Source organism: Ranitomeya variabilis, chromosome 2 (assembly GCF_051348905.1).
Source record: "Ranitomeya variabilis isolate aRanVar5 chromosome 2, aRanVar5.hap1, whole genome shotgun sequence".
In the NCBI taxonomy this organism is placed as follows: Eukaryota; Metazoa; Chordata; class Amphibia; order Anura; family Dendrobatidae; genus Ranitomeya; species Ranitomeya variabilis.
This window is the reverse complement of record NC_135233.1, coordinates 45,723,573-45,744,774: the sequence shown is the minus strand read 5'-3', so window position 1 is coordinate 45,744,774 and position 21,202 is coordinate 45,723,573. Positions and strand designations below refer to the sequence as shown.

Sequence of the window (21,202 nt, the reverse complement as noted above, 5' to 3'; positions counted from 1 at the left end):
ATATTAGGATAACCAGGCACACTGACCAACGCATTTCAGCTTAGAAAGCCTTATTCATGGTATTCAAGCCATAAATAATTCTTTCTAAGCTGAAACGCATTGGTCAGTATGCCGCTGGTTATTCTACCTTGATGTTTTTTAATATCTTCTAATAAAGTTTTTTCTAATATTTTACCACATTTTCATCTGGAACATCTCCTCCTATTCACTTGTACTCCCACAGATAAGAGTGCAGAGTAAGTACAGTGGCTTTTTGGCACAGTACTCCCACAAGCGGGACTGCAGAGTACACACAGAGGCTTTCTGGCACAGCACTCCCACAGGCGTGGGTGCAGAGTACACACAGCGGCTTTTTGACACAGTACTCCCACAGATACGGGTGCAGAGTACAACAAGCAGCTTTCTTGCAGAGTGGGCAGTCTAATTCTGACCCTTACTCCAGCTGCATTCTATCCCTATACTAATCAAAGCAGAAAGGCGGTGGCACTCATGATCCGGCATTTATACAGACCGGGTCACGTGGTGTGCCGGTCAATCACAGCCATGCTAATAAGTGCAGTCTTTCAATAAACTTTATGGCATCTGAACCTGAACAGCAAACCAAACATCCTGTTAAAAATCAATGTTTGGGGTTCGGTACCGGACACTACGGACCCCGAACTTTGCAGTTCAGGTTCGCTCATCCCTATGCAGCACGTATCGCAAAAAAAAGGTACAACTCTTGGAAGGCGAAGAGGAAAAATTTGAAAGTGAAAAGGGGCAAACTGGAACTCTGTCACCCATGGGCCCACAGAAACCTGAAGCCGGTTTTGAGTACAGTAAGTGGAGGCCACATTTGAATCTCCTGAGTCCCAATGCAAAATATGCAATTGATCCCCCTTATCTACCATGTATGACACTTGTTTATCATACATGCCGCTGTGACAGTGGTCAGCGCGTGGCTCCGCTCCGTGGGGGCGATAGGGACTTCTTTCTTAAGGGGTTGATGCTGTGTGGCGGTCATTGTTGCTGTGGTTTTGTACTGTTGGGGCGGCACGGTCTGAAGACAACGGGCTGTCTGCCCTGCCTGTGCATTGCCACTGTGACCGTGGTCGGTACGTTAGGGCGATAGGGACGCACTAAGAGGTTCATCGTCAAGTGACAGTGGGCTTCATACAGTCTGATCAGTATGTTAAACTAAGAACCTCATGTTCAATTACATATACATTTATATATACATATATATATACATTTATACATGCCCCCTGAGGAAGGTGTTTAAATCCGAAACGTGCGTCGGGGAGGGCGCACGGATCCTGTGTACACCCCACCCTGTCTCCTACTAAAAGGTAAAATACGTCCTACTTATTTGTTATGCCACTATTGGATGTTTTGACTTATATTAGATGGACCATTTTGTTAGGCCCAATTATGGGTATTCAGTCATTACATACGTTTTATATCTATTTCTTCTTGGTCGACATATATATACTGAGTAACATGGGTGGGTTTGTCCTCGGTTCCATGCGCCCTTAACATGTTCTTTTAAACCTATGCAGTGCCTCGGCACTTTGTAGCACTGAACCTCACTTTTTCTTTGTTTCTTTCTTTCTTTGTAATTATTATGTATATTTATATACTATGTTATTGAATTTGTGATCTAAATAAAAATTTGTACTTTTTATATACATTATTATATTTGGACTTATTGGTCGTTGTTGTTTTGGGTCCCCTGTGACCCATATCCCTCATGTATGACACTTGTTTATCATACATGCCGCTGTGACAGTGGTCAGCGCGTGGCTCCGCTCCGTGGGGGCGATAGGGACTTCTTTCTTAAGGGGTTGATGCTGTGTGGCGGTTGCCTAGCGGCTCTAGATCAACGTATGATTTTTCAAGGTTCAGTTCATGCTCTTTTTTTGGTACATAATATATCTGTGACACTTCACTCTTCCAGCCAGCACCCTGCTCCTTCTGGGCCAGGCTAGGACAGTTTTCCTTCTCTGGGGCGGTCTTCGAGAACCCTTCCCTTCTTCTTCTTTTGTACAGCTACAGTAACACCACAAACCCACAGTCTCACTCACCAGTGGCTCCATTTGTCCAGAAGCCTATTGTACCATTCTACTTGATCTTTTTGAAACACGGTCATCTGTAAGCAACTGAAATAAACAGTGAACATAACATACAGTATACAAAAATAATATGCAGGACATGTACATAAAAGTAATATCTGGGCAGTCCATTTACTACAAACAATTTTTTATTTCACCTTTCAGTTGGCTATTGGCTAATAAACAGACTCTCTTCCTAATGGCCAGCCATTCCCCTACCAATTAATGGCCATTCAAGTCTTATGACATTTATGGCCAGCCTCTTTGATGACTACACCTATGCACTATGATCCCATGTGACATCGCATGAGAGAGAAATGGGGCCCAATTTGAACTTTTGTATGGGACCAACATGTACTCCACTGGCTATGCTACACCAATGTTGGTAGCCACCAGAAGCAAGTGTTCTCAACAAAACACCTTCTCATCCAACATTGGCCACGTCTTCCATGTGCTCTGTCCACACCTTTACCAGCAGAGGCCACATAGGGAGCGCTATAGACCTTTCTTGTTCCAATGGATTAGATTCAAGTTGAATGTTCTACAAGAGTTTATTGGTTTACCTGGAATGAAACTCCAGGCTATGCATTAGGTTAAAAGTTTTAATAGCTATCTGACTGTGAGAGGGTTAATATTAAAAATCTTGGTTCAGTTAAAATCGAGCTAAAATTGCAAAAGTGCACGGTCACCAAAAAACAATTTGTCTCAAAACAGAAAGCGCTGAAGCAGAGATGATGAACATTGTTGCCGGCTGTTTATAATGAGCTAATTTAATAACACGTTACTTGTATTTAGGTGAACGCCGCTTCCGAGAAAATTAATTAATTACCGAAATGCATCAAACTATCAAGTAATAAATATGAAATGGAAACCTTTGACTTATTTTGTCTGCTCTAGATAATTATTCATTCACATGGCAGCAGATACTATATTACATATTTCAAAGACCAATATCCCAGCATGGGAAATAATGAAAATGTACGGTGTTCCGCGAAGTCCCCAACATGGGGTTGACTATGACTATTGACTTATAGAACGTCTTCTGCATAAAAAAGAGACAGTAGTAGTTTTACAAAGGTGAATGTCTCCAACATCATTTCAACTCTTGCCAAACACACTTACGGTTTTTGTGTGTGCCCACGGTTATATCACAAGCTATGACTACCAATCAGTTCATCACTAAATGCCAACCACAACGCCAAACTGCAAAGCACAGAACTCCACATGATAGTCAGCTACAATTCCATCAAATCAGTGACCACAAAAAAAAATTGTCCACCTTCTCCTTTCTGACAGTCCGTGAAAATCGGACCACAAAATGGAAATATCTCTATGATTTTCTGCGGACCGTATAGACTATCACAGGTATGAGCCCTATTCGTGAAAACCACAGATAGCACTCATGCGTGAAAATCAGACATCTGAATTATACTTTAGGCTAAGTTCACATGTCCAGTGATCAAAGGTGGGAAAAGGATCCAGTGAGCAAAAAAATGGATCCCTTTCAAATTGAAGAAAAAGAGATGGCTATTTAATGAATCCTTTATCCTTGACTTCAATGGTAAAAAAAAATAGACCACCGATGCAATCCATTTTTTTTAGCGAGGCAAAAAATGCTGTCTCTCCACAATTTTTTTTTATATTGCTAAGTTAACTGATCGCGGCTGAATCCGTTTCAAAACGATGATTACTGGACATGTGAACTCGGCCTTACATGATGCAACAGGTTAACTTGGGCAGACTCAGATCATCAGTTTAAGCCCCAGTGGGCTTGCACTTTCTACATATATTTAGACTTCAAAAATAAAAAGCAACGAAGCATAGGGGAGATAATCAATAGATGCCGTGTCCGACTTACGACTATTATACCAGCCTAATGCTCTACAACGTAAGTAGCAAACACCTTCTTATCAGATACTAGCCATACAAAATCAACCCCCAATAAGATGGCAATCCTAGCAAAACAATCAGAAATGAGCCATAGTAGGTCGGTGTGTTGGGGGAAAACCCAGACGCAAGTTTCTCCTCGCTTGATTATGGGGGAAAAAGTTGCCGAACCTGTATCCTGCTGATTCTTATAATATCAGTGTTGTTCCCCCACAGCCATTGGAGTGATGGTGTTAATTTATATTAGTTTATCCTATCAACCTAGCTTCCTGCTTTATAGGGTGTGGAATATCCAGAAAAAAAAACATAATTCCATAATCATCTGATCACCTATGTCAGATATGGGTCGCCAACCAGGGCAGCGGGGTACTCAGTACTGGGTCCGGTACTTAAAGGGATGTCACTGTGGCTGCGACCCGGTCCATGGCCCTGGGTGCCCAATTTAAGGGGAATGTCTTTTAGGGTTTTATGAATAAAGTTTATTGTTTGTGACGCCACCTGTGGTGTTCTGTCAGTGGGGACTGACGCTGCTTAAAGGGGTCCTCTGTGGTGATGGTATGCAGCAAGATCGTGACGCTTCCCACAGGTGAAGCGGGGTCCCCAGGGCTTCCCAGGTGTAAGGCACCAATGGTGTGGTGGATGGTATGGCAAAGAACGAGGACACAGGTTTGCAGTCTTTACCTGGTTTACTGATGATAGCAGTCCTCAGTCCAGTGTACCAAGTGCAGCTTGGATGCTTATCAAGCCTCGACAACCCTCCTTTCTGTTGGTATACACTCTTTGGGTGCTAGACTTAGGGTGGAGACCTCCATGCATTGTGAGGAGCTTTTGTATCTTCAAACCTGCAGCTTCCATCTCTTCTTTTGGCCAGCACACAGTGCCAGCAGGGTATCTGATAACTGGCAGGGCTTATGCATTAATGGCATGGATTTTATTCTTCCCATTGAGCTCGCTCTTCAGGACCTGTCTTACCCTTTGATGGAATTTGGATGTTGCTTCTTTCCTTGCCTCCTCATCATGGTTACCTTATCCCTGTGGGATGCCGAGGTACTAGTAGCATGTCTATACATCTGCTATGTGCCTTGATGGTAATTCCACTCCATCAGTCTTGACTACCTTGCCTCTCTTTATTACCAGCCAGCCACACTTCTCTAGTCTGAAGGACATTCCGATGTCTTCACTGTAGATCCTTGTCAGGTGGATCAGTGAATTGATGTCTCGTTCGTTTTTTGCATTGAGCTTGATGTCATCCATGTAGAGGAGGTGGCTGATGGTGCTTACACACTGCTAGTTGTCTTGAGTTGACTTCCAATGTTGTTCTCCATAGCCCCACTGAGTTTCTCAGAAAGGTTCTTAATTTCCTGTTGACATTGTAGAGAATCAAGCATTCACAGATCCTTGTGTGTGGTATTGAGTCATAGGCTTTCCTGTAGTCAATCAGGTTGTGCTGAGATTGGTCTGTCTGGATCTTGAGTTTTGAGCGACTGCTCTATCTACTAGGAGAAGGTGCTTAGAGCCTCTGGTGTTGGTCCCAATTAGTGATAAGTAGTGTTGAGCGATACCTTCCGATATTTGAAAGTATCGGTATCGGATTGTATCGGCCGATATCCGAAAAATATCGGATATCGCCGATACCGATACCAGATACCAATACAAGTCAATGGGACACAAATATCGGAAGTGATCCTGGATGGTTCCCAGGGTCTGAAGGAGAGGAAACTCTCCTTCAGGCCCTGGGATCCATATTCATGTGTAAAATAAAGAATAAAAATAAAAAATAGGGATATACTCACCCTCGGACGCGCCCTGGTTGTAACCGCTGCAACTGGCAGCCTCCGTTCCTAAGAATGAGCGAGTGAAGGACCTTCAATGACGTCGCGGTCACGTGAGCGGTCACGTGAGCGTTTACGCGACCAATCACAAGAACGCGACGTCATCGCAGGTCCTTCACTCGCTCATTCTTAGGAACGGAGGCTGCCGGTTGCAGCGGTTACAACCAGGGCGCGTCCGAGGGTGAGTATATCCCTATTTTTTATTTTTATTCTTTATTTTACACATGAATATGCATCCCGATCCCGATTCCTGATATCGCAAAAATATCGGAACTCGGTATCGGAATTCCGATACCGCAAATATCGGCCGATACCCGATACTTGCGGTATCGGAATGCTCAACACTAGTGATAAGCGAGTGCGCTCGTTACTTGAGATTACCGAGCATGCTCGGGTGTTCTCCGGGCATGTTCTTGGGCATGCTCGTAGATTATGTTTATGTTGCCGCAGCTGCATGCTTGGCGGCTGTTAGACAACCTGAACACATGCAGGGATTGCCTGTTTGTAAGGGAATCCCAACATGTATTCAGGCTAATCATGCAGCTGCAGGGACACAAACATAATATACGAGCACGCCCAAAATACTAGGAGAACCCTCGAGCACCAGAAATCTCGAGTAACGAGCACACTCGTTCATCACTAGTCCCAATGCTGTGCTGAACTGGATTCATGTACTGGTTCATATGGTTCTGTAGATTGGTGGCTATGATGCATGATAGGAGTTCCCATGCTGTCGTAAGGCAGGTTATTGGGTGGCAGTTGGATGGAACTGTTCCTTCGTGAGGATCTTTCATGATCAGCACTGTTCTTCCTTGTGTTAGCCAAGCTGGGTGGTGGCCTGCTTCTAGCAGTTGGTTCATCTGCTTTGCCACGCGTTCATGTTAATTTCTTTAGCCAGTAGATGTAGATCATGTCTAAGCCAGGTGTTGTCCAGCTCTTCATGTTCTTGACCCGCTGTTGGATGTCTGCTTCTGTAATGATGACTGGTTCTTGCTCTAGGTGGTTGCTGTGTTTCATTCTCAGATCTTGCAGCCACATTGCACTGGTGTTCTGCATTTTTTCCTTTTCCCATATCTTCCTCCAGACCCTCGTCTGATTGGAGCTGAGGCTGAGCATGCCCACCTTTTCTCCATTCATTCTCTATGAGACTACAGAGATAGCTGGGCACTGTTTTCAGACATCTTTTGCAGACCCATAGATAATATATAGATTAAAGGTATGCCTGCCAGACCTCTATTTCAATCAGATGCGGCTCTGCAGGGTGCCTTCATCGGGGTCACAATTGGACCTCTAGCAATAAAGGTACCGTTACACAAAACGACTTACCAACGATTACAACCAGCGATGCGATCGTTGGTAAGTCGTTGTGTGGTCGCTGGGCAGCTGTCACACAGACAGCTCTCTCCAGCGACCAACGATCAGGGGAACGACTTCGGCATCGTTGAAACTGTCTTCAACGATACCGAAGTCCCCCTGCAGCACCCAGGTAACCAGGGTAAACATCGGGTTACTAAGTGCATGGCCGCGCTTAGTAACCCGATATTTACCCTGGTTACCATTGTAAAAGTAAAAAAAAACACTACATACTCACCTTCTGATGTCTGTCACGTCCCCCGCCGGCGGCTTCCCTGCACTGAATGTGTCAGCGCCGGCCGGCCGTAAAGCAGAGCACAGCGGTGACGTCAGAAGGTGAGTATGTAGTGTTTTTTTTTTTACTTTTACAATGGTAACCAGGGTAAATATCGGGTTACTAAGCGCGGCCCTGCACTTAGTAACCCGATATTTACCCTGGTTACAAGTGAACACACCGCTGTATCGGTGTCACACACACCGATCCAGCGATGACAGCGGGTGATCAGCGACGAAATAAAGTTCTGGACTTCTAGCTCCGACCAGCGATATCACAGCGGGATCCAGATCGCTGTTGCGTGTCAAACACAACGAGATCGCTATCCAGGACGCTGCAACGTCACGGATCGTCGTCGTTCTCGCTGCAAAGTCGCTTAGTGTGAAGGTACCTTAAGTAATATTATCTCCTATCCTATTGATAGGAAATAGGCCAGATTAAAATTTAATTTATCTGATCCTCCTTTTCATCGATGTTATAGACATGACATTATTGAGTGATAACATAAGAATTAGCAGAAGAAACCGACGATTATTTAATCTCAATGGAGAGGTGAAGAAGTTCGCCAATGGCTCATGATAATGACACAACTTGCTAATTTTGTTGTTTTACAGTTATTTTACCAGTTGGAAGGTGATATGTGTCTGAAGATAATCGAAAATGGAAAACATAAGGACATTTACATTAAAGAAGGGGAGGTAAGGATATCCGTTAGTGATAGATTGTAGCCCTGAACGTATCACCTTTGGAGCCTCTTACGGTTGTTAAAGGGGTGGTTCGACACTAATTTTGATCTTCATCCTAAATAGCTATCTATTTATTGAAATAATGTGAAAGCTTTTCTAGCATACATAAATTAAAAAGTCCTTATCTTTTGATGACATTCTATTTGAGAATCCTCAGTACATGCTGGGATGCTAAAGTGTGACGTCATCAGGGGGCAGAGGCTGCGGTCCCTGCCACAGCCTCTGTTCCCACCCTGAAGCAAAGTATCATCAGTGACATCTGTTTCAGGGTCTGGGCTAGTCCCTGCTCTACTGAGTATGTCATCAGTTGTCAGTTTTGATGTTTGCTCGGTAGAAGCATCCTTCTTTTCATGTGATAGTCCTCTCAGTACACAATGACAGTGCGCTCCCTAGCTGGCTTTAATGGGAAGTGATGAGCCAGCAACAAAGTGCACTGTTAGTGCAAATAGTACGAAAAGAACGCCAAAATCAGAGAGAGCTGGGACCAGCACTGCCCTCGAAACAGACTTCACTTTTAGGGGTGGGGTTGGTACCTGCTTGCTGCATAATTTCCTTACAATCCAAGCTAGCGAAAGTCACTTGTCATGAGAGCCGGTGAGGAAGTGCACTGTCACTGTGCACTATGAAGAATATTGCACAGTAAGAAGGACGCTTGTACTGAATATATGTTGGAATTGACAATCAATGCATGCTCAGTACAGCAGGGACTAGCCCAGAAGCCGGAAAGGAACATCACTGATGACATTTTATTTCAGTATGGGAACGAGGCTGTAGCAGCGACCGCAACCTCTGACCCTGGAGATGGCCCGTTTGAGTATCCCAGCATGCACTACCGATTCTTAAACATCAAAACGGAAAGCAGCAAAAAAAATATACAAAGAAGAGCAAGGACTTTTTAATTAAAGCATATTAGAAAGGCCATTAAAATATTACAATAAACAGATGGTTATTTAGGATGAAAATCAATATTAGTGTCAGACCAGTCCATTAAGGTGTACTGATGATGGCCACTCAAGTTTGACATGTGCAAACAATAATTAAGCAGGTATTCTGTTTCTTTTAGTGAGAGCAGCAACATTTTGCTTCTTTACATTTTATGCCACAATGTGGTTTATACAATGGAAATTCCTTCCCTTTCATCAAGACTAAAGGCAATTAAGATTAAATAGCTCTTTAATTCTGCCTGGTTATAATAGATTTCCCTAGGTAAAATGTTGCTGTTTGTGCGCTCCATAGTGACTTTGAAGCTACTTTTAGACTTACTTGTCGCTTAGAATTGCAACTTTTTTTTTAAAGTGAACTTGGGTTCCATGAAGGAGATGTTTAACAATGGGTCGAATATACTTATTTCAGACAGTGTCCTCTATAGTGATTTCTGCTTCAGTCTAAGTCATCGTGCTATCTAGCTAGTCTTTGGGCCTTTCCTGATTCGTAATTCCTTTTCAGCCCACTATATACAAGTGCCAGCCAAAAGTTATTCCAAATCATATTTATCTCCACCTGTGACTGTCAGCTATTGTGAATGGTAAATCCTGTCTCAGGCTTTAACTGTAATCGTGCCTGTGATGATAATGAAGTGACGGCTGAGAAGTGATCTCTATAGAATACAAAGTGTCAGTCTAATGCTAGATCAGAGTAAAAACTGCAAGTTTTCATGATTTTTAAAGCGTACCTGTCAGCAGACTTTTGATAAGTAAACTACAAGCACTGTCATGTTGATGTTGTTAACCTGATTAAAATTATACCTGGGGTGAAGAAATCCATCTTGTGGTTCTTGTGTAATTAGTGTTAGAAGTTTTCAGTTAATAATATGCCAGTGATCTGGGACGGGACTGTAGGCAGACCTTGCATTAGAGAATGGCCGACAGCACAACAGATACGGGGATGCACGTCCTAGTTCCACTGGGCCCAAAGGAGAGATACATACCACAAAAAAAAGTGAAGGACAGCATCCAATCCAGGTGAAATATCAAAAGTTTTTTATTGTGCCAGATGCATCTGGCACAATAAAGAATTTTTGATATTTCACCTGGATTGGATGCTGTCCTTCACTTCTTTTTGGGGGACTGTAGGCAGATTTTTATCTTCCTGCTCTAAGCCAGAGAAACCAAGGAAAGACCTGACTCCAGGCCGCCTCCAAAGTACAAACATGTTCCTCATCATAGAGACAGACTGCCTGTTGCAGGTCTTTCATTGGTTTCTCTGGCTTAGAGCAGGAAGATAAGACTCTGCCTACAGTCCCGCCCCAGAGCACTGGTATCACTTTAATCAGTATAACAGCGCCTGATCTGGCACACCCCAATAAGTTTGCTAAGTTGGCAGATGAGGGGGGTGCCAGTACAGGGGTAGCACTGCTGCAGCCAGGCATGTCCTCTGAAAGCCGGAGGAGTGACTGCTCCAGTAAGGAGGGAAATAGGAGAGCAGGGCAGGCCAGACAGGTGCTGGTAGTGGGGGACTCAATTATTAGGGGAACAGATAGGGCAATCTGTCACAAAGACAGGGATCGTCGGACGGTGTGCTGCCTACCTGGCGCTTGAGTCCGACACATCGCTGATCGGGTGGACAGATTACTGGGAGGGGCTGGTGAGGACCCAGCGGTCATGGTGCACATTGGCACAAATGACAAAGTTAGAGGTAGGTGGAAGGTCCTTAAAGATGATTTCAGGGAATTAGGCTGCAAGCTGAAAGCAAGGACCTCCAACGTGGTATTTTCTGAAATACTGCCTGTACCACGTGCCACGCCAGAGAGGCAACGGGAGATTAGGGTGGTTAATAAGTGGCTCAAGAATTGGTGTAGGAAGGAGGGGTTTGGGTTCCTGCAGAACTGGGCCGACTTCTCAGTGGGCTACAGGCTCTACGCTAGGGACGGGCTGCACCTCAATGGGGAAGGTGCAGCTGTGCTGGGGGAGAAAATGGTTAGAAGGTTGGAGGAGTGTTTAAACTAGGGATTGGGGGGGAGGGTATTCATTTTATAGGAGGGGAAGATAGTGCAGATAGAGACCTGGGCACAAATAAGGAAGTTGGGGGTGGCGGTGGCATGGGGGGTGGGGTTAGAACAGTTAGTAATTTAAGAAAGAATAGAGTACAGAGAGGAACATCAAGTGCATGTATACTAATGCCAGAAGCCTCGCCAACAAAATGGATGAATTAGAATTAATGTTGTTGGAGCATAATTATGACATGGTGGGGATATCTGAGACGTGGCTGGATGAGAGCCATGACTGGGCTGTTAACTTGCAGGGCTATAGCCTTTTCAGAAATGACCGTACAGATAAGCGAGGGGGTGGGGTGTGTCTGTTTGTAAAATCTTCCTTAAAACCCATCCTGCGTGATAATATAGGTGAATTTAATGAAAATGTAGAGTCCCTGTGGGTGGAGATAAGGGGAGGGGGAAAAAATAATAAATTACTGATAGGGGTTTGTTATAAATCTCCAAAACTAATGGAAGCAATGGAGAATATCCTCGTAAAGCAAATACATGAAGCTGCGACTCAAGGAGAAGTCATTATTATGGGGGACTTCAACTACCCTGAAATAGATTGGGGAACAGAAACCTGCAGTTCCAGCAAAGGTAATTGGTTTTTGACAACTATGAGAGACAATTGGACAACTGGTTCAGGACCCAACAAGAAGGGGGGCACTGCTAGACCTAATATTAACCAACAGGCCAGACCGCATATCAAATATAAGGGTTGGGGGTCACTTGGGGAATAGTGATCACAAAATAATAAGTTTTCATGTAACCTTTAATAAGATGGGTAGTAGAGGGGTTACAAGGACACTAAACTTCAGGAGGGCAAATTTCCAACGGATGAGAGAGGATCTTGGTGCAATTAACTGGGACGATATCCTGAGACACAAAAATACACAAAGAAAATGGGAGACGTTTATTAGCATCCTGGATAGGACCTGTGCACAGTATATACCGTATGGGAATAAACATACTAGAAATAGGAGGAAACCAATATGGCTAAATAGAGCTGTAAGGGGCGCAATAAGTGACAAAAAGAAAGCATTTAGAGAATTAAAGGAAGTAGGTAGTGAGGAGGCATTAAATAAATACAGAAAATTAAATAAATTCTGTAAAAAGCAAATCAAGGCAGCAAAGATTGAGACAGAGACTCATTGCCAGAGAGAGTAAAAATAATCCCAAAATATTCTTTAACTATATAAATAGTAAGAAACTAAAAAATGACAGTGTTGGCCCCCTTAAAAATAATCTGGGGGAAATGGTGGATGAGGATGAGGAAAAAGCCAATATGCTAAATGACTTTTTTCATCACTATTTACAAAAGAAAATCCCATGGCAGCCAATATGACTAGTGATAAAAATTCCCCATTAAATGTCACCTGCTTAACCCAGCAGGAAGTACAGCGGCGTCTAAAAATAACTAAAATTGACAAATCTCCGGGCCCGGATGGGATACACCCCCGAGTACTGCAGGAATTAAGTACAGTCATTGATAGACCATTATTTTTAATCTTTAAAGAGTCCATAATAACAGGGTCTGTACCACAGGACTGGCGTATTGCAAATGTGGTGCCAATATTCAAAAAAGGGGCAAAAACTGAACTCGGTAATTATAGGCCAGTAAGCTTAACCTCTACTGTGGGTAAAATCCTGGAGGGCATTCTAAGGGATGCTATGCTGGAGTATCTGAAGAGGAATAACCTCATGACCCAGTATCAGCACGGGTTTACTAGGGACCGTTCATGTCAGACTAATTTGATCAGCTTCTATGAAGAGGTAAGTTCCGGACTGGACCAAGGGAACCCAGTGGACGTAGTGTATATGGACTTTTCCAAAGCTTTTGATACGGTGCCACACAAAAGGTTGTTACATAAAATGAGAGTAATGGGGATAGGGGAAAATATGTGTAAGTGGGTTGAGAGCTGGCTCAGGGATAGGAAACAAAGGGTGGTTATTAATGAAGCACACTCGGACTGGGTTGCGGTTAGCAGTGGGGTACCACAGGGGTCAGTATTGGGCCCTCTTCTTTTTAACATATTTATTAATGACCTTGTAGGGGGCATTCAGAGTAGAATTTCAATATTTGCAGATGACACTAAACTCTGCAGGGTAATCAATACAGGGGAGGACAATTTTATATTACAGGATGATTTATGTAAACTAGAAGCTTGGGCTGATAAATGGCAAATGAGCTTTAATGGGGATAAATGTAAGGTCATGCACTTGGGTAGAAGTAATAAGATGTATAACTATGTGCTTAATTCTAAAACTCTGGGCAAAACCGTCAATGAAAAAGACCTGGGTGTATGGGTGGATGACAAACTCATATTCAGTGGCCAGTGTCAGGCAGCTGCTACAAAGGCAAATAAAATAATGGGATGTATTAAAAGAGGCATAGATGCTCATGAGGAGAACATAATTTTACCTCTATACAAGTCACTAGTTCGACCACACTTAGAATACTGTGCACAGTTCTGGTCTCCGGTGTATAAGAAAGACATAGCTGAACTGGAGCGAGTGCAGAGAAGAGCGACCAAGGTTATTAGAGGACTGGGGGGTCTGCAATACCAAGATAGGTTATTACACTTGGGGCTATTTAGTTTGGAAAAACAAAGACTAAGGGGTGATCTTATTTTAATGTATAAATATATGAGGGGACAGTACAAAGACCTTTCTGATGATCTTTTTAATCATAGACCTGAGACAGGGACAAGGGGGCATCCTCTACGTCTGGAGGAAAGAAGGTTTAAGCATAATAACAGACGCGGATTCTTTACTGTAAGAGCAGTGAGACTATGGAACTCTCTGCCGTATGATGTTGTAATGAGTGATTCATTACTTAAATTTAAGAGGGGACTGGATACCTTTCTGGAAAAGTATAATGTTACAGGGTATATACACTAGATTCCTTGATAAGGCGTTGATCCAGGGAACTAGTCTGACTGCCGTATGTGGAGTCGGGAAGGAATTTTTTTCCCCATGGTGGAGTTACTCTTTGCCACATGGTTTTTTTTTGCCTTCCTCTGGATCAACATGTTAGGGCATGTTAGGTTAGGCTATGGGTTGAACTAGATGGACTTACAGTCTTCCTTCAACCTTAATAACTATGTAACTATGTAACATGACAATGCCTGTAGTTTACTTAGCAAAATCCTGCTGACAGGTTCACTTTAAATGTAAATAGCAATATGGACATTAGTATTAGAAAATTGACAACAATATAAAAAAGGTTTGAAAAAAAACCCTCGTCCTGATTTAAACAATAGATTATTTTCTGATGTCACTTTTGCTTTGGACACATTCAAAGCTTAGGGAATCCCCATATGGTTTTTCTTGCAGATTAAACAGAACACAGAACTTCTCTCATTGTTTGATTAAAGATCCTGACATGGGATGCTCTCTGTAATTGTAAATGGAGCGAATGAATGATTAAAGGGGTTTACATCTTTTCATTTACTTATTTTTTTCTAAATGCATGTATTTGGGCCATAAAATAATTTTTGTGTTTGATTTTCATTAAAAATGTTGGACCATTTTCTTTCTATAGCCTGTGTGTTGCCCTATGTGTTACTTCCTGCAGAATGAGTTATCTGAAAATTTGTCAGTAAGCTCGTTCTGACGATGTGATGGGAGAGTTCGTAACTCTTTTATCTATGTTTTTTTTATCTCTTCTGAGCTGATTTACAGTGACCATAATCAAAGTTGAATGTGCAGTGAAACAAAGAGCCTCTAAAAAGTAAATGGTGCAACAGTTTTAACGTTACCAAATTGTACAAAATGATATGCAGCTCCAAATACTTGAATTGAATCTGCCTAAATCCTTCTATATTTGTGTGAATCATCTCCGATAATAAGAGTTACTGTGTGGACAGATGTTTCTGCTTCCTGCTCGGATTCCGCATTCTCCGCAAAGATTCGCGAACACGGTGGGGCTTGTCTTTGAGAGGAAGAGATCACATCAAGAGAAAGATGGTTTAAGGTATATTTTATTCTTGCCACCATATTAATAAAACCCTGAATAGCACATTGACAGGGTGGAAACAGAACAGATACAGCATTGCTTACTGATGGGAAGCACATAAACAACATACATGCTCTGTCCAGAGAATTGGTGATGTATGCTTGCTGGGGAGTCATATGCTGAGATCCCCAGAAATCCCAAGAATGCGTTTCGTTAAGTCCATTTTGTGAACGGATCATTATTGCGCATGTGCTCCATTGATTATTACTGGACTAGTAGTCGCTCATTAACTTCTCATTCAGGGGACGTTGGGAACGTGGCTCTCAAAGATCAGACACGTAGGTCCAGATTTCTCATTTGCGTTTTTATATGTTATTTTCTTTACTTTCTCCTTTGTTATTCCTTGCTGGGGTTTTTTTTTGCACCAACTTCTTCAAAACGGCGGTTCATGAATTTTTCGCAAAGTCAAAAATTGTCTTTTTTTCAGTCTTGAACTGATTTTGCAACTGTTAACGCAGAGTCACACATTTTGCAAACTGGCACAAAAATTTGCCGGAAAAATAGCAAGCTCAAAAGCTCATCAAGGGACAGGGAATGGGTACAAAAAGATTCAAAGGCAATGATGAATCGGGGCTCAGGTGTTCAACTTAGCTTGTGTTTTTTTGCGGAATAAGAACAGAAATTCATAGAACACAAAGTGGGAATGAGAAGTTCCATTTTTTATCAGTGTTGCATGATGTTGGATAAATTTTACAAATATAGTTTGTCTTTTTTAATGCCCCTTCCCAGGAGTGAGAATTGCAATTTTTTTGTGCCTATTGAAAAATGTTACAACTCATAACATTATGGCCGAATAATTAACCATGGCCACTTTTCCGACCACTTTTTTTAAAAAGCGACGAGAGCAACATAAACACAGCAAAAGACAGAAATGTCTGCTAAAAAAAGTCAAATTTGCTAAATTCTTTAATAAATTTCCGCAAAGTCTCTGACGGAGACATAGTATGACGCTGAGTCACTTCTTACGGACAAGCCATGAGGCAGTGAGGTCAAGGAGTCCGAAATCAAAACCAAGAGAGTGTGTCAGAGACAAAGGGATAAGACAAACAAATAGTCAAGAGCAAGTTCATGGTCAGGAACCGAGGGTCAGAGAACGTCAAGGCAAAGTGGCAATCCGAGCAAATGATCAAAGAGGCTAAATTCGAGATCTGGCAACAAAGGACACACACCACTGTGCAAAAACTCTGACTGGCAATAGTCCAAGCATAGCCAGCCAGCTAAATAGCCAGGCAATCACCCTGAAAGGTCGACACCTAAAGGATTTCCAGCAGGCCCGACCTAATTGGCAGCAGGGAAATCCCATACACAACACTGATAGCCCAGCATGCCTCTTCATGCTATAGGATGGCCAAGCTGTCACTCACAATGCGGACAGTCCAGCACGCCCCGACAATCCATAGGACTGCTGAGCTGTCACTCACTGCAGTGAGTAGTGGGATCACGACACATAGCACTTCATTGGTTCCTTAGCGGGAACTCGAATAAAGTAAAATAGGAACAGCGGCCAGGTGGTCTCTCTCTCACTTTCACTTGATATAAATGCTACTCTACAGCGCAGAGCAGGTGGGAAGGAAATCATCCCTTTTCTCTCAATAGTCAGCCAAAGATACACCTGAGTGACTTTGTCATCTTCCAGCACAAGGCCCGTTCTTGGGAATTGGCGTTGTCCACCGGCTTTGCAGCGTTCTCTCCACATTAGCTTCTCTAATTATGTTTTCCTGTTTGGCGGTTTCTCACATCCACTAATAATCCCATTTTCTTTCGAAAGGTATTACGTGGAGAACTCTACTGAAGTTCTATTCGAAAGGTGGTTTCACTGTAAAGATCTTGGAGTAGAACTTGCACCAATAATTAAGGAGTAAGTCCGTCATCCACTTTATATACTTTGCGTTATGTGGCCGGCGTGTTGTTTCCTTATATGTTTGGGTGACAGTAATTTTAAGTTTGTGAAAGTTGGTAGAAATAGAGTTTATCGATGCAACAGAGCAGACTATTTTTCAGATGTCATCAGGAGCGGACATGTCATTGGTGACACGGGGGTCCCATAGGTAAGGAGGCCACATCCAAAGTAGCAAGCAGCTTCTGTCATAGACAAAACTATTGGACTGCAGGCGGCCCATACACTGTTTCTATCTTATACCATGATTTCAAGAAAAAGCCTGTGTTTATAGATCCAGTATTTCTGGTTTTGGGTACACAAAAACTAGAAAAAAACATGGTAATGCAGTACACGATGATTTGAAATGTCCTAAAAGGTCTCCAGTTTAATTGCAATTCATGTAAATTCGGATTTAAAACACGGGCCAATTCATGAAAGGGAACCTGTCACCAGAAAAAAATGCAATTAACCTGTAGATATGGGGTTAATCTGCAGTTTAACAGCATTATTAACCTGTTTGTCCCCCCGCACTTAGCCGAACGCTGCGGGGAGAAAATAAACTTTATTCCCCCCAGCAGTATTCCGGTTGCAGTCACGGGGGCGGCGCTGGCGCTGGTTCAGTAACCACTCTGAGAATACACAGCGACGGCTGTAACCGTGCCCCCGGCCCTGACTGACACTGGCTCTGTATTGGGGCCGGCTGTCAGTCACTGCTGGGGGCCCTTTAAAACTGCTCATGCCACACTAGTCTTTCTGGAGTAGAAGGAGAAGCCCTGCTATGTGTAGCACAAGCGATCGGATGATAGCAGTTTCAAGTCTCCTATTGAAGCAAGTATAAAGATAGAAAAAAATACAAAAAAATGCTAAAAATATAAAAGTTCAAATCACCCTCCTTTTGCCCCATTGAAAATAAAACAATAAAAAAATACACATTTGATATCGCCGAGTTCAGAATCGCCCGATCAATCAAAATATAAAAAGAATTGATCCGATCGGTAAATGACGTCACGAGAACAAAAAGCGAAACGGCAGAATAACATTTTTTCTGTCGCTGAAACATTGCAATAAAATGCAATAACGGGCGATCAAAAGATCGTATCTACCCCAAAATAGTATCAACGAAAACATCAGCTCAGTGCACAAAAACTAGTCCTTCACTAAACCCCATCATGAAAAATGGAGATGCTACAAGTGTTGGAATATGGCGCCATTTATTTTTTATTTTTTTACAAAGGTTGGATTTTTTTTTCACTACTTAAATAAAAAAGAACCTATACATGTTTGGTATCTGCAAACTCATAATGACCTGGAAAATCGTACTGGCAGGTCAGTTTTAGCCTTTAGTGAACATCGTGGTGAAAAAAAAAATAAATTGTGGAATTGCACTTTTTTTGGGAATTTTACCACACTTGGAATTTTTTTTTGCCGTTTTCCAGTACACTATATGGTAAAATAAAATGGTGATGTTCAAAAGTACAACTCGTCTCACAAAAAACAAGCCCTCACACGGCCATATTGATGGAAAAAGTTATGGCTCTTGAAAGATGGGGAGCAAAAAACAAAAGTGTAAAAAACGGAAAATCCCCAGGTCATGAAGGGGTTAAAGCTCAATTGCAAAAAATATATTTAGCTGAAAATATATGAATTTAGTGTAAAAAAATGATCTCAAAGGCATCCACATACTTTAGGGATTTATTTAACGATGTTAATCATAACTGATTCCCTTTATATGACGCTAACTTTGCTCAGCAGATATAGAATTTGGCCCCTTTATATCATTATTTTATTTTTTGTGGTTTTCCTATTTTTTAGATTGTATTTCAGTCATATTAAAAAATCCAGCTTTTACACACCCGAAATACAGAATCTATGGAGCCAAAAATGTGTTTTAAAATTTATTTTTTATGTCATGTCAATCTGACTTACAAATCTGATTAATAGTGGTCTGGTGTACACTGAGCAAGAGCACGGACCACAGCCAGTTAGACCCCACTAATGATGACAATTTTACATACAGTGGGTACGGAAAGTATTAATTTTTCACTGTTTCATTGCAGCCATTTGGTAAATTCAAAGAAGTAAATTTTTTTTCTTATTAGTGTACACTCTGCACCCCATCTTGACTGAAAAAAACCCAGAAAAGTGGAAATTTTTACAAATGTATTAAAAAAAGAAAAACTTAAATATCACATGGTCATAAATATTCAGACCCTTCGCTCAGAACTCGTATTTACGTCACATGCTGCCCATTTCCTTGTGATCCTCCTTGAGATGATTCTACTCCTTCATTGGAGGCCAGCTGTGTTTAATTAAACTGATAGGACTTGATTTGGAAAGGAACATACCTGTCTATATAAGACCTCACAGCTCACAGTGCATGTCAGACCAAATGAGAATCATGAGGTCAAAGGAACTGGCTAAGGAGCTCAGAGACAGAATTGTGGCAAGGCACAGATCTGGCCAAGATTACAAAAGAATTTCTGCAGCACTCAAGGTTCCTAAGAGCACAGTGGCCTCCATAATCCATAAATGGAAGAAGTTTGGGACCATGAGGAGTCTTCCTAGACCTGGCCATCCAGCCAAACTGAGCAAAGTCAACTATCACTGCAACCCTCCACCAGTTGGGCCTTTATGGCAGAGTGGCTCGACGGAAGCCTCTCCTCAGTGCAAGACATATGAAAGCCTGCATAGAGTTTGCTAAAAAACACATGAAGGACTCCCAGCCTATTAGAAATAAGATTCTCTGGCCTGGTGAGACGAAGATAGACCTTTTTGGTGATAATTCTAAGTGGTATGTGTGGAGAAAACCAGGCACTGCTCATGACCTGCCCAATACAATCCCAACAGTGAAACATGGTGGTGGCAGCATCATGGTATGGGGGTGTTTTTCAGCTGCAGGGACAGGATGACTGGTTGCCATTGAAGGAAACATGAATGCGGCCAAGTACAGAGATATCCTGATGAAAATCTCTTCCAGAGTGCTCTGGACCTCAGACTTGGCTGAAGGTTCACCTTCCAACAAGACAATGACACTAAGCACACAGCTAAAATAACAAAGGGGCGGCTTCAGAACAAGTCTGTGACCATTCTTGATTGGCCAGCCAGGGCCCTGACCTAAACCCAATGGAGCATCTCAGGAGAGACCTGAAAATGGCTGTCCACCAACCTTCACCATCCAACCTGACGGAACTGGAGAGGATCTGCAAGGAAGAATGGCAGAGGATCCGCAAATCCAGGTGTGAAAAACTTGTTGCATCATTCCCTAAAAGACTCATGGCTGCACTAGCTCAAAAGGTGCTTCTACTCAATACTGAGCAAAGGGTCTAAATACTTATGACCATGTGATATTTCAGTTTTTCTTTTTTAATACATTTGCAAAAGTTTCTACATTTCTGGGGGGTTTTTCAGTCAAGATGGGGTGCAGAGTGTGCATTAATGAGAAAGAATTGAACTTTTTTGAATTTACCAAATGGCTGCAATGAAACAAAGAGTGAAACCGTTAAAGAGGTCTGAATACTTTCCATACCCACTGTAATGTCTCTGTAGCTTTCATTGTAATATTTCCTTTTTACCTGCAGGTGTCACACATTTTACAACTTTCTTTAATGAAACTATCTATTCTCAAAACAATTGTGTTTTACAGTATATAAAAGTCTGCTTCCGATATGACTATAGAAATAATATAATTGTTATACACATAATAATCTCCCTCATTGTTTCACATTTCAGATTTTTCAACTCAAAACAATATAAAACAGGAAAACCTGACCCAGGTAATGGAGATTATTAAACCTCTAAAATATTACAGTATATGTTATGAGAGCTGGAAGGTTGACAGCTGGATATTTCTCTTGTTCATGCCAATTTGCTTCGCATTTCACCATGTTTTACTAAGAATGAAAACTCACCAAGAAAATGCGTAGCGTGCCATGATTATGGATTCCATGTACCGTACATATCTTACACAGCATGTTTACTAAATGTATGCACTTACTAGAATGTGCTGTAGATTTGCCACTTGTTAAATCTGGAAGTGGAAATTCCACAGTATACCTGCCTGTGTGAACAGTGAGAAGATCGAGCAATAAAGAAAACCCTGGTGCTTAAATTCAGATCCTTAACATCTCAGAGATCTGTAGTTACTCAATC

General features: G+C 42.2%; 1 protein-coding gene across 2 annotated transcripts in view; it reads left to right on the top strand.

Moving 5' to 3' along the window:
• HAAO (3-hydroxyanthranilate 3,4-dioxygenase) overlaps window positions 1-21,202 on the top strand; it is a 75,300-nt gene that overhangs the window by 13,610 nt on the left and 40,488 nt on the right. The window contains exons 3-6 of one of the 2 annotated variants that reach the window (XM_077282377.1): window positions 8,051-8,134; window positions 15,011-15,132; window positions 16,943-17,032; window positions 20,783-20,826. In XM_077282377.1, the coding sequence (XP_077138492.1) occupies window positions 8,051-8,134; window positions 15,011-15,132; window positions 16,943-17,032; window positions 20,783-20,826 (340 nt within the window). The remainder of the gene's footprint in view (window positions 1-8,050; window positions 8,135-15,010; window positions 15,133-16,942; window positions 17,033-20,782; window positions 20,827-21,202) is intronic. The other variant, XM_077282378.1, reaches the window with a different exon arrangement.